Here is an 18268-nt window from a genome sequence, read left to right as displayed (position 1 = left end):
GACATTCTACACGAGATTCTCCATGAAGCAACACATAAAACGCCTAGTAAGCGGAACTAAAAACAACTGTAAAATTTGAATGTGGAATATGGACTTAGATGAAATGTGGAAACTTCATTGATATTTCAAATAATAAGGTATATTTAGTACTTTATACAACATTCTTTACAAAACCAATAAACATAATTTTAAACAACACTTATACTCTCCTTGCCTAGCTACTATATACTATGCGAGTTGACAGTGACCACTATCAAAATAAAGAGTTTTCAAAAGACACAGTAGACAATCAAGACTGAAAGTTCAACGCTGGATACTCTTCACTATTTGAGAGAAGGGGATAAAACAAAACAAAACATTTGAAAGGTCAAGTTCACCTTAACGCAATATACACATTTTACCAAATCAAGCGATATAAATAATATGCAAGTCAATCACTATATCTTTAGGTTTAAAACAATCACTGAAGGCATTAGGCATCCTTCAACATCTCAATTTTATCAACAATTCGTAAATCATCAGAAAATTCACTTTGTTCGTTATTCACCAAATTGCATAGTATGTGCTTCGCATAACATAGTCTTTTTCGCAGAATGATTATGCCTGTCAATTACATCTTTACCACACTCTTTTGCCAAGTTGCAACTATGTAGAGTAATCTCAACGCATTTAGCAAGTTTGAACAATCAATTCCACTACGTAATATGCATCTTCCCAGGCCAGATCACACAACAAGTATGAAGCACTCTTATCCCATAGGGTACAAAAGATCATCTCAATTCATCATTATGAGTTTATATCAAATCTTAAGCGTTTTTCTATTACACATCATTCTAGTTCATGTGTAAGTCTAATTCATTTATAAATCCTACACATCTTAAGATTTGAAAAGTATGAGAGAAATCTTGTCGTTCATAGTTTCAGTAGAAATATAGTAAATATTTAAACACATTATAGAATCATTTATGGTTTCATAAAACATTTCGTAAGAAGAACCACTCATAGTCACAATTGACTATCTTCTCGGTCTCGAGCTTCCTTGCATTTTTCGATCGAGTTTAGGCTTGATTAGAATCTCTAGGAGACCTTGGAAGTTCTCTCTAATTTCGCTTAAGTAAGCTTAGGTCAAAGAAGCTTTAAAAAGGAACGAAATTCATCTATTTATAGACGTTTTCGGTGAGGTTTTTCATGCTGGAATGCTTACATCTGTCGACGGTGAGAATTGGTCCAGTGTTAGGACGCCACGTGTCTCTGTCATATCATTTTCCTGGATTTGGACGACAAGGTCAAATCAGTCACCGACTTCCCTACGCGAGGTTGACATCATTACTCTTTGGTGAAGTAAGCTTATAACGCATTAAGAATATATTCTCCCATGTAGTTTTTTCTCGTCGTATAGTAGTTCTTATTGCATAGGTTATTGATAACTTGTAGAAATACAAGCTATTATGGCCTTTTAAGTAGAATAATAGAGCTAAAACACATGATAATGTGTCAGAACACGTAGCTTCTATTGCAAATTCATAAACATAAGAGAATATAACTCACATAGTCTCATGCCTGTGTTTACCATGTTTTTTAGTGTTTTATCGCAATATTATAAAGAAAAGAAGATATTATGAATCATAAAAGGAACGTGTGCAAAAACTATGCAATAGGAAGCTTGTCTGGCGATTAAACTTCCCTAGGCGAGAAACCACCTCACCACGTGATAAAGATTCTCTAGCAAATAAGAATCGTAGTTGGAGTTGATGTGACTTGATAGGATTGTAATTCAGCGTTGACATGTCAGAAGAATATAAGCTTCCCGCCTAAAGTATTCTATATAAAGTCTCCTTCCATACCATGTAACCTTGTTTGTTCTGAATGGACCAAAACCTAGATAGCTCCATGAGAGTCGACAAAAAGGACTAGCCTTTCCGCCTTTTGTAAAAGATTTCACACCTCTTCTTCGATCAACCTTGTAAGTATGAGATTAGAGAGAGAAACTATCATCTTCTTTTCCCCTAACTTGTAAAAGAGCCAAGGAATGCTTACGCATTCTGCGACTCGAGTCCCTTTCTTGCTTTCAATTTTTGTACTTTCGTAATGTTGACTTTCATATTATACATGGCCGAAAAGGCCTACATTCTTTAAGACATTGTAACTTTATTTCCTTTCAATCTATCATTTCTTTATTATTCATCTGTTGAAGTGTTATAAGTAGTTTAGACTCGTGATAAGTTCTTGATAAGAGATCTAGCTTATAAGGTTCATCGCGTTTAACTGAGCTTTACTCCATCGCTTGGCCAGTATTTTTCACCAACTGCTCGAGAGAGTAAGTAGCAAAGACATAACTAAACACACACATAATGGAGTTTGGAGGCAAACTTCATCATGTGGTGATTAAACCTCCATGACTTGTGTCCTAAAAGAAGAACAAGTGTGGTAACACGACGCCGAGAGGTTGTCACGCTTTATGACCCTACAAGTGATGATATCTAGATAGCTATCAAGTAATTTATCTTTATCATTTGAAACCCAAGAGGTGAGTAAGTATGGTGTTTAGGCACTGAGAGGTGTTCACCTTAATTAGAAGATAATTAATTGATCTTTATCCCGTCAAAGACTACTGCATGACTTATTTGCCTATAACAAAGAGGCTTTCCTTCACACTTTCTCAATACAAGATTAGTCCACTTTCCACACTTCCCCCATTTCTAATCATCTTTTACAGAATCTCTAGTATAAATAGTAGTTTTAATACACATACACACATTTACTTTATACTATATAGAATTGTATATCGCTTAAATGAGAAGTAGATCTTAGAACTAAGATTTGATAGTTTTTTGTGTTTGACACTAGCTTACTTAGAAAACCTATCGTTTTGCTTACACTTGGACAAGCGATATAAAAACTTGTACTACATGTTTATCATTTGTAAATCAGCAACGCAAAGGTAGAAAGGCAACTTTTATCGAAGTTCTTTATAAATAGAGAAATAGGAGTAGAGAATCAAAGAAAAAGAAGGATGAAGATATATAGTGTATAAATTGAAATTAATAATTATGAAATATAATTTATGTTCCTTTTCTCAACCAACAAGAATGTGAAAAAGTTACCAAGTGCCAACCATGTTTTTATAATTTTAGAGAGCTCACAAAAAACAATTAATTATAAAGATCTAAATGAATCAAATTTTTTTGAAATAACAAAATAATAATTCAAGTAAAGGAAAAAGGTAGAAAGAAAGAAGAGTAACCTAAGTTTGGAGGAGGCGACTGTGAGTGCAAACTGCAAAAAAGTAAGGCAAGATGACAAACTTTTTTGGGAATGGCGAAGAGACAATGAGACTAGAAGAGAGGTTGCTGGCGGAGGGGGGGCAAGGTGGAGAGGCATGAAGTAGACGTGCGACTATGTGAGGCTAGGAAAGATCGAAGACGAAGACGCTATTAAGGATTTAGGTTTTATACATATATATTGATAGAACATGAGACACATGCAGCAGAAAACAAGATCAAATTTACTCTAATTACATCTAAACAATTTAGAGATTTACATATAAAATCCTAACTAAATGAAATTAGGGTTAAAAGAGAACATACCTTCATACCTTCTTGATTCCTTGATATCTCCTCACGAACACGAATACGAGACCACCACTAGAGATTACCTACTATTCTTCAGACTTAGAACTGGGTGGTGGGAGGGACCCGATAAGTGAAGAAATTTTAGAGAGAAGTGGAAAATGGAGGAAGAACTTAGGTTTGAGATATGGGAGAGAAATATCAATTTAGTATAATTTTTTGTAAAATAAAAATGATGAAAATTGACAAAAGTCTTTTAATATTTGAAACAATCACTTTAAATAAACTAGTTACATAAAAAAAATGCATGTAATTAGTTCACCACATCTCTAACACCTAAAATTCCACTAATCATTAGTAGAACTTAGTGGGTTAGGTGTTTATATCTCATGTAGCCACTTATCCCACTCAGTGTTAGTGGGATTATCCAACAAAATGTTGGATTTTTCCACTAACTTTAGTCGAAAAGCAATATGGTCATTTAACCATTCAAGTCAAAGTCAAACTTTAACTTCTTACCATTTTATCTGTATAGACTAATTTTGATCTCCCGAGTATGAATTCACATTTATTTTTCTCAAATTCAAATCACATTTGAATATAAAGTCGGTCAAAGTTTGACTTTTCAAAGTCAAAAATCAACATTTTAACTTTTTACAACTTTGTCCATTTTCATCAATTCTGAGCTTCCGAATATGAGTTCACGTTCATTTTATCAATATTTAAATCACATTTAAATATGAAACTCTATATCACATATACTTGTCAGTTATTAAAGGTCTTTCGACGCTCATGTCATGACACCGAAGAGACCCTATCTCTCGACATGCTAAAGAAGCTTTGAGATATAATATCTTTCTTGTAGTGTGAAGCTTCGTCATTAATTAATTGAGAAATGATGTGAGGATCATAAGTGTTTAGTTCAAAATTTTTCAAAATTTTCATATATGAATCTTGTCTGAGAAATATAACATTTACTTGGGTTTTGAGTGTATTTTATTGTAGTTTGAACCTACTATGTTCTTTCAAAACATAAGTTATGTTGGATCAATTACAATCACATAGAAACTGAGTACAAGAATGCAACAATAACAGAAGAACCAAAATTCCAAATTAGCTCCATGATAATGGGAATGAAAATCAGAAAACAGAAGCTACGAACAAAACTTAGAAAATAGAAGCTCGTAAAAGATTTAGTTGTGGATCACACTCTTTTTAAGACATTTCACGGCTATGCCTGGTGTGCAAGTAGTTTGAAAAATTTCCACAGTGCCTTAGAATAAAACAATCCAAACTCGTTTATCTTGATCAGATATGCACTAGAAGCCGATCAAAATTTTCACACCCTTTTGATTATGTTCAAAATATGGAACAAAACATGCTCGAAAAAACAAAATGAGAATACTTGAAAAAACCGAAAATCTCAAAAAAAAAAAAAAAAAAAAAAACAAAGAAGTATATTTTTTGTATCTCCCATATGAACCATGAGGGATATCTTTCCTATAGGAGTTTGGTTCACAAAATAGTTCACAAAGAACCAAAATCATTTTTTTAAAAAAAATATTATTTTCTTATTTAATTAATAAATCAACTAAAATTTTAAGTTTGATGCGCATATTTATTCAAAAAATAAACTTAGAAACATTTCTAAATATAACCAAATGAATAAAAATATTTATAAAATAAGTAAAATTTTAAATTTGATAGTAAACACGAGTAACAATCTATCGATATCAGTAATAAGAGTTTAATAGACAATACAATTTACTATAATTTGTAAATATTTTTTTTTGTAAAAAATATAGTTTTTAATTAAGGGTTTAAAAAAAAGAAATAAATAGTGAGTGTAAAGAAAGTTTTGAGTGTTTGTAAAAGGCAAAATTTGAATATATTGTTAGGTAAGAGATGTGGGAAAGTTGTGGAAGAAAGTAGAATGTTATATGTAAGTTATAGATCATGGAATTAGACTGCAATTATTGAAAGACAATTCCCTCCTCCATATTGCTTTTCATTCTTCCAAATGGGTGTTACGTTGTTGTATTTACAAATTATAATATTAATTGGATGAAAGAGAGAAGAGAAGACTCACTTTTGGAATAGAATTTACTTTTTTATATATATATATTGGTTTTGAAAATGACGTCCATTTATTCATTTACCACACGAGAGAGTTGCAAGAATCCATTTTATTCATTTACCCCAACGTTGACATGTACGTTAGGGATACTTTCCCTGACGAAGATCATGTTGATGATGGGGAAACGCTCACCGACGCACATTGTCAGCACGTCGGGAAAGGGTTTTTGCGACATCACAACGTGGAACCCTTCCCTATGTTTACATTTCTTTTTTCCAAAAAAACAAGAAACAACAATGATTATCAAACAAAGTCTGGTTTTTTTTTTTTTTTTGGAGATTTTATTGCAACAAAAGTGTTGTACAAAATTTTGAACATCCCACCTCAAACATCATAAATGTTTGTTCTAGTAAGGGAAAGGGAGGTTAGCTATAAACTGTATTCATACTTAGTAGGTCATTTATTTAAACAATGCCAGTCAACTTTTAATTGGGTTTCAAAAGTAAATATTGGGCTCTACCTAGTTACAATATCATGTTCTATTATGTTAGATAGTTTCAAGCTAATATCCGGTTGTTAGTTTTATGTTCTAAAACTCTTGATTGTGAGTATAAATTGTTCTAATATTCAATAAAGTTGTTATTGAATTATTGTTCTTAAATAAGAGATTTGCTCGTTACAAACTAAAATTCAATAAACTAAGATTTATTGACTACAATAGAGTACTTGAACTCTATGAAGTGACATAAATGTGGATCAAATTCGAGTAAATAATCTAAATGACTTATAGTATAGGAATAAAATTGAATGCCTTATTATGGGAACACAAGGGATCTAACCCACTTTTCATTTAGTATATGTGAAATAATTCCAAATCGCTCATACAGAGACGTGCAAGGGGAGGTATTCTATGTAAAAGAGTTTGCATAAGATCGGACCATGAAATAGTCACTTTTACATTATAACACCGTTTATTGTTTAAAACTGACTATTTCAACTTTGATGACCTAGGTTAAACTAACTATGAACTCCTCTTTACTTGGATTATCTATAGATCTGCATAGGTGAGGACAACTCGTCAGCGTTAGCCCAATAGACCTCTTATTCCAAAAGTAATCAAACCTATGTAATTGGGGACATATGGTGCAAAATGGGATTAACTTCAATTTGCATCTAGGGAATGTAGAAATGATGTTCTCTTAAGTGCTGACTCTAGATCTTAAACAAGGGGTTTCGCCCTCTCATTGGCCTAAGAGGGACTCAGTTTAATGATTAGACCACAAACCAATATTTCATTAGAGGATCAACTGAGGCTTAAGGAACAAAATATAATTTCGGAGGTAAAACAATACTTTGACCTAACCAAAATTATGAACATGTGAATGGTTGATTGACTAATCATGGTTATATCAAATGGATGTAAATATATAAATATCTACAGTGAGGAGAGTGTAGTTATGAGCTGTTGTAGACAATTTTGTTACTTAACGAATGTTGGTTACTAGATTATATATAATAGTTTAGTTGGTAAATCTAGATCATTCGAGATCCTAATTTGTAAAACCCTACTAGCTTGTTAGGAAATTAAACTTAAAACATTGCAATCAAAAAATTGGAATTGTTCGAATTGAATTAGAGATAGAATCTTTAATAATAGTAGATATGATTAATAGTTACAAATTCAGAGAGAAATGATATTTAAATAGATTTGAGAGAGAAATGATATTTAAATAGATTTGATTGACCCAAATAAATAGATAAAAAAATATTTTAATATTGGATATTAAATTATAATTAATTAAAATATTTATTATTTTATAATTTGATATTATATAATTATATTGAAAACTAATTAATTTAAGGCCAAATAAATTACAAAATTCATATAATTATGTAATAATTTGATAGTGGAAAAATTAAAGATCAACTAAGTGGATGTATCCAATTGTTCATCTTGAATGGACTATTGTGAGTTTATGCACCACTTGCATGACTTATAAGTAGGGGGGATTAATTTTGACGAAGGTTTAAAGTCATTTACTCAAATTTAGTGAGTATTAAGCAAATCTCACCAAAAAAAAACTATCTCAATTCAACAAACATTTTAGTTCTTACAAACTAATTATAAGTCCAAGAAAACAGTAGAGAATATCTTGTGGTTGTCTTTACCTTGTTTGGATCAACTACAACAACAAAACAATGGACACTTTGAGCTTCACCTGGTATATAGACAAGGTTTTAACGTTAGATTATCTTAAAGTAAATATATTTTGTTAGAGTTGTGTATTTCTCTCATTTAGGTTTGATCTAAATATTTCTTTCCTAAATTTGGACGTTACATACGTATTGTTACTAAAATAATGTGCATTTCAAACCCAAGTTATTATATATTGTTAACCGTAGTTCAAATTGTAATAAACAAAAATAAGTTTCTAAAGTTTTTTGGGAATTGCCAAAAATGGGGTAGAAAAAGAGTTTTAAGATTGATAGTAAAAAAGTTGAGATTTAGGACAAATTTGGAGTGAAATGACGAAAATACCCTTATTTAATTTTACTTCACATTTGCTCTTCTCTTCCAACATCTCTCTCTTCAATGTAGAGTACGTAAAGGGAAAAAAAAAAAAAGAAAAATCTATTTGCAGTTCTTCTCCTCTCTCAAAAGTTTGTCAATTTTCTGCTTTACTCCGGTGTCGTTCATCCTCTACTCCGGCGAACATCTCACGCACCGTGGTTTGTTTTATTTATTTATTTTTTTAATCTGAATCGTGTTGTGTTATATGTATATATATTTGCATCTTAAACGTATAAATCAAATATAATTTTTAATTGTTTCAAGTTGATTTAGGGTTGTTTTAGAGATGTTTCAAATGATGTTAGCAAGTTATTATTATTATTATTTTATCTCGCAAACATTTCTCGGACATCTCGCAAACATCTCGCAGACATCTCGTAGGTTCTTAAATTCAAATGTTTAACTGAAATGAATTGATTTAGGGTGACTTTTAACTATTGTTTTTTGTATCTCGCAATATCGTAAACATTTCGTAGCTGTCAACTTTCTTAATGGTTGTGTTTCCTTCTAAACATGTAAAAGGAAAAAAAATCAGCAAAAACTTTCATAATACAAAATGGAAAAAAGACTACTGTTTTTGTCTCTAAAAAAGATGATCATGAATCAAACAAATGTAAAAGTGCAAGGAACCATGGCAAAATGATCCAAAAAAGATCAACACTGTGCCTACTTCCTACCACTTAATCACACAACAAGCTGGCAAAATGATTCTTCAGCCAGAGACAAAAAAGTTAGTTGGATACCAGACTTTGAATTATATCTCTCTCACTTCAACACCTAAATTGATTATGGCTGGTTCCATTTCTTTCTCTAACCAAACCCAAATGATGTTGGTCCATAGCAGTAGCCCCTACAAAAAAACAAATCAACTGTATAGTCTTCATATTATCAAAATGCAAGATAACCACATCTCAAATTATGCTTATGGGATTGTACATACTGCACACTTGACAATTTTTCCAAAAGAATAAAATAAAAAATTCAGACCATAAAATAACAATGGTATTCATTCTATTATATAAATCTATTTATGTACATAGTTCGCAACATATACAATTCCTTCAAAATTTGCAACTAAAAGTCAATACATGGGATTGTTGGTCCATAATTGAAATGTCAATTGTTTTCTAAAATATGACATGTTTTCTTGACATAATGTTGCTACATCTAAACCAGAAGCTTCGTATTCGAAATACTTAATGGTAAATACACCATAATCACTATTGTTGAGTTGCAGTGGAATGGAGTCAACAGTGACAAGTAGCCAAGGTTCCTTGTGTGTTGATGATCTGCCTCTCCTAGCAAAGAATCCAATAGTATCTAGCAAATTTGGCACCATCTCTTGAATTGGCATTAATATGCTTCTCATATCTTCGACACTCGTAAGCGACGGAAGCGAATCTCATACCTTAACTTGACAACTGACCAAGTCCAAAGCATAATAGAATCCAATGATTACCATGGATATTGAATGAAGAGTAAATGTAATCAACATTCGCCCAAGGATCTTGAAAGTCTTCTTTTGATCCGACAACATAGTCAACCAATCGATACTCCTCCTTCCAGTGAAATGGTCGATTCTCTTTAATACATTATTGGTATTCATGCCACTTCGCAACTAATAATTGCTGGAAAGAAAAAAAGTACACATGCATGTATATGTATTTATGTTAGACCGAAATACAATAAGACAATAAGACAAATATCAAATGTTAATCGATCCGGTTTCAATTTTGCCTTTATATTACCCGTACTATTTTCTAAATGATGTAAACTGCTTACTATAGCATGAAAATGATGAGAATGGTCAATCTTATACATGAGACCGTCAGTTGATGTCGAATTCATACTGAAGCCTGCATAAAAAATAAACAAATCAAATATAATTGCATAAGAGACTTATTAAATATGGATACACTCTCATCTTGAAACTTCTACTCAAATTTTGGTAGGTGCGAGATAAAAAATTCAAGGCTATTACTTGTTAAGTCTAATAAAATTGCTAACCCTAAACTCTTAAAGCCCAATAAACTAGCTAAAACTCTTAAAGCCCAGTAAACTAGCTAAACATGCATTCTAAACGGTTTAGGAAGGGTAGCACTCTCATCTTGAAACTTCTACTAAAATTTTGGTAGGTGTGAGATAGGCGCGAGATAAAAAATTCAAGGCTATTACTTGCTAAGTCTAATAAAATTGCTAACCCTAAACTCTTAAAAGCCCAGTAAACTAGCTAAACATGCATTCTAAACGGTTTAGGAAGGGTAGCACTCTCCTCTGGAAACTTTTACTCAAATTTTGGTAGGTGCGAGATAAAAAATTCAAGGTTATTACTTGCCAAGTCTAATAAAATTGTTAACCCTAAACCATTAAAGCTCTGTAAACTAGTTAAACATGCATTCTAAACGGAATTCATGTTCCCACGACTCTCTATGTGTGTGTGCCTGTACGACATATGCATTTCTTCTCTACAAATTTAATGATATATCTAAAATGTGCCCAACAAAAAACTCATATTTCAACACACAACTTAAAAAAAATGATTTATAAAAAAAAACTCAGATTTTATTACTCACTTGACTTCAAAGATGATGGATACGACACTGCCAACGGAGAGGAGTGGAGAAGAAATGGAGAGGTCCGGTGAAAAAAAGCTGAAATCGGAAAGGAGTGGAGAAGCGTTCACTAGAGTTGAAGTCGAAACTAAAACAGAGACCCGTGGAGAAGAAATGGAGAGGTTCGGTAAAAAATTTGAAATCGGAAAAGAGTGGAGAGTCGTGGAGAAGAAATGGATGGAAGTGGAGAAGAAATGGATGGAAGAGAAGAGACGTTCACTAGAGGCACCAAGTTGAAGGAACTGTATAAGCGGAAGAGTTCAAAAGCGGGAGGTTCAAGTTTACGTTTTTTTAGCGTTGTTCTATTTTTAGGTTGAAGAAAATAGGAAATGAGAAATTAAATAAGAATATTTTAGTCATTTTACCTCAAATTTATCATAAATCTCAACTTTTTTACTACCAATTCTAAAACTCTTTTTTTACCCCATTTTTGTCATACGTTTGGCCTATTTTTGACCATTCCCCAAGTTTTTTCACTCTTTTCCCCCCTAAACTAATGCTACACCCACATGCCACTTGAAAACCAATCGCATCGAAGAAAAATGGAGGGAAACCGAGGAAGCTTGGAGAGAATTGAAGTAATGAGAAAAATCACAGGTCGCAATTCCATTGATTTTTCTGATTCTCATATTCATTCCAGTTGATTTCTGTTTCGTCGTTGCTATTTTCTTTCCGTTTTCCAATACAATCTTTTGCAGAGCTAACGAGATCTATGATCGTCGAACTGAGCAATGGAAGCTCCAGGATGATCGCCATCGATCGATTCAAAAGTTACTGCTCCAATTCCCTTGAAAACTGGTTCGTAATTTTCTGTATAGAATATTTTGCTTCCAATCTTTTGAATCTTCGAATTGGTAACCAAATAAAGTTCATGATCTACAATGTTATTAAGTGCTTTACTAGACTACGAATATTCATTTCCCTATTCGTGCGAAAAATTTCTATAGTTTTCGATTATTTATCTACTACCGGGTCTATTGGATCGTGTCGAAGGCCAAATCAGTAGTCGCTCACAAAATACCAGCAGAAAATCAGTGTTACTTCAGATGCGAATATATCTCTAGAACTTGAAGCAGAGTTGCATAGTTTAGCTATGATTTGTCATTTTCAAAAGTCACTGCTCAATCTCAATTCTTAACTCAAATGCATTTTATGTTTATGACCTAGTTTTCAGTCATTCTTTAGTTTTTAGACATAATATTTTTATTTTTCAAGAAAGTTATAGTTCTTGAATGTGAAGATGACACTATCTTGAAATTGGACTTGTGTTTTGAAAACGATATTTGTACCAAAAGAGACGTTTAGATGATTTTTCGCTAATTTTTTATGCAGTTGTTGTAGGTTCAATTTATCTGAAGGGAAGGATGTTCTAACACTTCAAAGGGAAAGCCACGTCCGTAGACTAGGTGAATTAGTTATTCCGATGAATGATACTACAAAATCATAATCTGTACAGACTATAGAGTACACTTGTATTTGATATTATTTTGTTCTATCAGATGTCTTGCTTAGAGTTCTACTCATAATTCAGCAGCTTCTGGGAGAAAATAGACATAGCTCAAAGAGAGATATATATTATATGCATCCCTCTATATTTACAGGTAATCAAACCCGCAATTATGTTCTAAGATGCAACATCTTACAACAATTAATTTGCATGCCTGTTCAGAAAATTTGAATTTCAACATATCCTTCAAATTTATGATTTCATCAAGTTCGTGGCAGGAGATTTTCTGAACCTTTCCTTGTTTTGCTTGGTTATTGTACACCAGAGCTTAATGACATTGACTTCCTCATATAATGATGAATATTTTTCAGATCAGTCAGTTGTTGACCGGGCAATCAACGACATCTGCATTCTTTTGCAATGTAGCCGGCATAATCTGAATGTGGTTGGTGCTGCACTTCATTTTACTTTGGCTCCAATTTACATATCTTCTTTTCCTCCATGATTATATTGGTTCATGTGGGATCCAATCTCAGTATAGTATTCAGGGTTGGCTGCGTGCCACAAAAGCCTGTTCTTTGATAAAATAAATGCACAATCGTTTCTTGTTGTCTTGCATCACTATTAGGTGTTGAATTAGGAAGATACTCTTGCCGATCAATTGCATTCTTCTTTTAATCATATAGTTTATGTCTGTTTCTGACATTTAAACTTGTATTTTCTCAGGTTTCTGTTGGTAATGGGTAAGTATCGAGGAAAACATATTCTCAGAAGCTGTTTTCCTTGTGGGTTGATACCCACGTCAGGGTTTTCTATACCATTAGATTCTGTTAAATTTCCTCTTAGTGCTGCAATCTGTTTTCCTTGTCGAAGAAAATTAGGAACTGAATCTTGACATTTTCATTGAGGAAGAAATTTAAGAACTGAATCTTGACATAGTCACTTTTTTATAGGTTGGTGATGGGTTGGTTGAGATTCTCAGAAGCTGGCAGAAGATTTGATTGCTTGAAGAAGCCTAACAGTGTAAACATTATTATTCTTCACAAAACAATTGCCTCTTTAGTCACTCTCAGCTGTAACTGATTTGCATGTATGCATCTCAACCTCTTACAGGCCCACTTTATTCCTGTTCAAGTTGAAGAAGTTATAGGTACGCTGTCTTCCTGATACTAGATATATAATGTTAGAATTAATGGGCTTTAAGCCCAAGGAAAGATTAACCCTAATATTCTCTTCTTTTTTATCTTAAACTTGTTTAATTTTTTTTTCTCCTTTGTATCTTTTGTTCATATGAGATAATAATAAGAAAGTTAGGTTGTGGTTTTCTCCTAGTACTTAGGTTTCCACGTTAACTCTTTACCGCTTTTAATTTATAACTTAGTCAGTCTGCTAGATTAGAGCCTAAATTAGACGCTTGGAATGATACCTTTAAATTATATTGTTCTTATGGAATTCCTTTCCTCGATATTCTTGAAAGGAAAATCCTTATATGCATCTTAGCCATCACCTATCCCTGTGTAATCATAATTTGTTACATGACTCTGTAACGACTCTACTAAACACACACAAATATTTCCACACACAAAATGGCAAAACAGAGACAACACTCTGCTAAACTTTATTTATGTATAAGCCAAAAGATTACACTAGTCACAATATCCAAAATAACAAGATAAACAGTAAAGAACATACCTAGCTTCCTTTTGTGATAACTGAATATCCTCCCAGGCTATGGCAGTTGACTTGACATAAAGAAAATAAAACCTACCTACCCAATCTCGAAAAGATCTATTTATATACCTCCTTACATCAATCTTTCATTCCTACGCATGGGCCCCACTCGCACAATCCCTTTCCATCATTCTGTAAGACCCCAATCATTCATACATATAAAAGGAGGGGCAGAAAGGTAAATGAACAAACAATTAATGACGACAGAATGATAGAAAGGGATTGTGCGAGTGGGGCCAGGCACATAAATGAAAGAATGATGAGATGAGGTATATAAATAGGTCTTTTAGGGATTGGGTAGGTAGGTTTTATTTTATCCTTTGTCAAGGCGGCTGCCATAGCCTGGAGAGGGTATTTAGCTATCCCAAAAGGAAGTTGGGTATGTTCTTTACTGTTTTGGATATTGTGACTAGTGTAACTGTTTTAGCCTATATATAAATAAAGATTACTGAGTGCTGCCTCTGTTTTGCCATTGTGAGGGTGTAATATTTGTGTGAGTCAAGTAGAATCCTTACATTTGGTATTAGAGCCACCACACTGGGGGTCATGCGCCTCATTGCTCAGCAACAAATAGAGGAACGGGTAGATGGGACTGAAAACGAAATTATGGGTTTAAAGGAGATGATGCTGGAGATGAAGAAGTTGATGGATCGAATGGCTGATGAACTGCGAGAAAACCACCGTTACAAAAGAAGAGAAGAGGCTAGGACTGCTGAAGGTCCGATGTTGAAACTTAAAGAGAAGCTCGAGGATACAGAGACGACTGCAGAGAATAGTGGAGGTAACGTGGACCGAAGTAAATACAAGAAGCTGTAAATACCAATGTTTACAAGGGTGAATCCCGAATCCTAGGCTTACCGGGCGGAACACTTCTTTGAGATTAATAACTTACCTGAAGCGAAGAAGGTCAAGGTAGCAGTTGTGAGTTTTGGACAAGAGGAAGTAGATTGGTATAGGTGGAGCCACCACCGAAAGAGGGTGGAATCATGGGAGGACTTGAAAGGAAGGATGTTTGATTTTTTCAATGACACCGAACAACATAGCTTAGGGGCAAGACTGATCCGTATCAAGCAAGAAGGATCCTATAGCGATTTTGTTAAGAAGTTCGTTACATATTCAGCTCCACTCCCTGACATGGCCGAAAGTGTACTACAGGACGCGTTTTGACGGGTCTCGAGCCGCATTACAAGCATAAGTGATTAGTAGACACCCTCGAACTTTAGAGGAGTGTATGAAGGAAGCTCAACTGGTGAATGATAGAAATCTAGCCTTACAACTGGCTATGGATGAATTGAGTAGGATTGAGCCCAAAAGAAGTGAGAACACAGGCAAGATTCAAGGTAAGAATGAGAAGGTTGAACAAAAGACGGCAGAGTTTGCCATGAAACAGATAACCATTCCAGTAAAAGGGGTTACCAAAAAAATGATCCTCCAGTCAATAGGCTTTCAGACACAGCGAAGCTTGATAAAGGGCTGTGTTTTAGGTGTAATGAAAAATATTCACTCGGCCATAAATGCAAGGTCAGAGAAAAAAGAGAGTTGATGCTACTTATATTGAATGAGGAAGAGAGTAACGAAAAGGAAGCGACCACAGAGGATGAGGTAGAGGAAGTGATAGAACCGAATCAATTAGATTTGAATGAGATTGCTGAGATTGAATTAAGGGTGATCACGGTAGTTACGTCCAAAGGAACTATGAAATTGAAAGGACAAATGAATGGAAGAGAGGTAATACTCCTTATTGATATCAGTGCGACCAATAATTTTATCAGTCAAGTGTTGGTGGAAGAACTGCGGTTGGGCATTGATCCAAGAACCCAATTTGGAGTAACCATTGAAGACAGCACCCGTTGCGAAGGAAAAGGAATATGTAAGAGGGTAAAAGTGAAATTGAAGGAGTTAACAGTCATAGCTGACTTCTTGCGGTGGAACTGGGAAATGTAGACTTTTAGGGATGCAATGACTTGATTCGACAGGAACCATGAAGGTGCATTGACCATCCCTAACCATGACATTTTGGAAAAAAGGAAGAAGAATAACACTGAGGGGACCCTTCCCTCATCAAGTTAGAATGTTCGTTGAGGACCATAGAAAAAACATGGCAATCAGGCGACCGATGATTTCTTTTAGAATTGCAAAATTATGAAGTTGAATGGGAAGAGGAATATGAAACAGAAAGTGAGTTAAAAGGAGATGATGAAGGATTACCCATGGTTCAACAATTACTCAATCAATACACGTACATATTTAGGCTACCAATAGGTTTACCTCCCAAGAGAACCGTAGACCACTGCATTTTGACTTTACCCGATCACAGACCAATCAATGTTCGACCATATAAGTATGGACATGTACAAAAAGAAGAGATTGAAAAACTGGTGATAGAAATGCTACAAGCAGGGGTGATTCGGCCAAGTCACAACCCTTACTCTAGCCCGGTACTATTGGTGAAGAAGAAGGATATGGACGGAGATTCTATGTAGACTACCGTAAACTGAATCAAGTAACCAAGGCCGACAAGTTCCCCATTTCGGTGATTTAAGAACTCCTAGATGAACTACATGGGGCGACATTATTCTCTAAATTAGATCTTAAATCTGGATATCATCAGATAAGAATGAAGGGGGAAGATGTGGAGAAGACAACTTTTCGCACGCACGAAGGGCACTACGAATTCTTAGTGATGCCTTTTGGTCTCACTAATGCTCCGGCCACCTTCCAATCTTTGATGAACCAAATATTCAAACCTTTCCTCAGAAGATGTGTTCTTGTCTTTTTTTAATGATATTTTAGTTTATAGTGTTAATATAGACGAGCATATGAAACATATGGGGATGGTATTTGCCATATTGAGGGATGATCAACTATTTGCAAATAGAAACAAATGTGTAATAGCCCACTCCCAAGTTCAGTATTTGAGGCACATGATTTCCAGTAGAGGAGTCGAAGCTGATGAGGAAAAGATTCGAAGCATGATTAATTGGCCACAACCGAAGGACATAACTGGGCTGAGGGGATTTCTAGGGCTGACCGGATATTATCGAAGGTTTGTGAAGAGTTATGGGGAGATTGCCGCGCCCTTAACTAAGTTAATTCAGAAGAACGCGTTCGAGTGAAATGAGGAAGCCATAGCAACTTTTGAACAACTGAAATTAGCAATGATGACCATACCAGTGTTAGCACTGCCTGATTGGTCACATCCATTTACAATTGAGACTGATACTTCAGGAGTAGGCTTAGGAGCGCTGTTGTCACAAGGACACCCTATAGCATTCTTCAGTCAGAAACTTGAGCTCTTTCCTCAAGAGCTCAAGTTAAGTCCATATATGAACGGGAACTCATGGCAGTTGTTCTCTCAGTGCAGAAATGGAGGCACTACCTACTGGTGAGGAAATTCACTATTATTTTAGATCAGAAAGCTCTGAAATTCTGGTTGGAACAAAGGGAAGTTCAACCTCATTCTAGAAATGGTTAACTAAACTCTTGAGGTATGATTTCGAGATATTATACTAACCGGGTTTGTAGAATAAAGCCGCTGATGCACTCTTAAGGAAAGATCAAACTGTGGAGTTGAACACAATGACGACAATGGGCATTGTTGACGTAGAACTTATAGAGAAGGAAGTTGAGAACGATCAAGAACTCCAGAGAATTATAGTAGAGCTAAAAAAGGGGTGAACCAAGGAGGAAAGTACTAGTGGAGTAATGAGGAGCTGTTATATAAAGGAAGGGTAGTGCTATCACGACACTCCTCTCTCATTCCTTGGCTACTACACACGTTCCATGATTCCATACTAGGAGGACACTCCAGATTCTTGAGAACTTACAAAAGGATTAGTGGAGAACTATTTTGGAAGAGAATGAAGGTAGATGTGAAGAAATATGTGGAAGAGTGTGACATATGCCAACGTAACAAATTCGAAGCTACCAATCCTACCAGAGTGCTACAACCCATTCCCATTCTTGAAAAGATATTGGAAGATTGGATGGATTTCATAGAGGGACTACCCTTAGCGAGGGATGTAATGTAATTATGGTAGTAGTTGACCGTTTAAGTAAGTATTCCTACTTCTTAACTCTTAAACACCCGTACACAGCGAAGCAATGGGCTTCCATTTTTCTGGAAAGAGTGGTCAGCAAACATGGTATTCCCAAGTCCATTATTACCGATCGGGATAAGATCTTTCTTAGCAATTTCTGGAAAGAGTTATTCACCACCATGGACACACTTTTGAAAAGAAGCACAACATGTCACCCGCA

The 18268-nt window shown here is 34.6% G+C and overlaps 1 protein-coding gene and 1 long non-coding RNA gene across 8 annotated transcripts in view; one reads left to right on the top strand and one right to left on the bottom strand.

Moving 5' to 3' along the window:
* The window catches only part of LOC116405050, a 34451-nt gene that overhangs the window by 15446 nt on the left and 737 nt on the right, over positions 1–18268 (bottom strand). The window lies entirely within an intron of this gene.
* The window catches only part of LOC116405044 (meiotic recombination protein SPO11-1-like), a 28351-nt gene continuing 21381 nt past the window's right edge, over positions 11299–18268 (top strand). For 4 of the 7 annotated variants that reach the window (XM_031888576.1, XM_031888574.1, XM_031888577.1 and 1 more), the window contains exons 1-8: positions 11299–11427; positions 11529–11628; positions 12163–12236; positions 12330–12431; positions 12649–12722; positions 13004–13020; positions 13231–13300; positions 13391–13427. In XM_031888576.1, coding sequence (XP_031744436.1) covers positions 11340–11427; positions 11529–11628; positions 12163–12236; positions 12330–12431; positions 12649–12722; positions 13004–13020; positions 13231–13300; positions 13391–13427 — 562 coding nt within the window. In that variant the 5' untranslated portion in view covers positions 11299–11339. The remainder of the gene's footprint in view (positions 11428–11528; positions 11629–12162; positions 12237–12329; positions 12432–12648; positions 12723–13003; positions 13021–13230; positions 13301–13390; positions 13428–18268) is intronic. The other 3 variants (XM_031888575.1, XM_031888573.1, XM_031888572.1) reach the window with 2 other exon arrangements.

Source organism: Cucumis sativus, chromosome 7 (genome assembly GCF_000004075.3).
Source record: "Cucumis sativus cultivar 9930 chromosome 7, Cucumber_9930_V3, whole genome shotgun sequence".
Lineage (NCBI taxonomy): Eukaryota > Viridiplantae > Streptophyta > Magnoliopsida > Cucurbitales > Cucurbitaceae > Cucumis > Cucumis sativus.
Note: the sequence above shows the minus strand (reverse complement) of the source record. Positions and strands in the feature narration are given on the sequence as shown.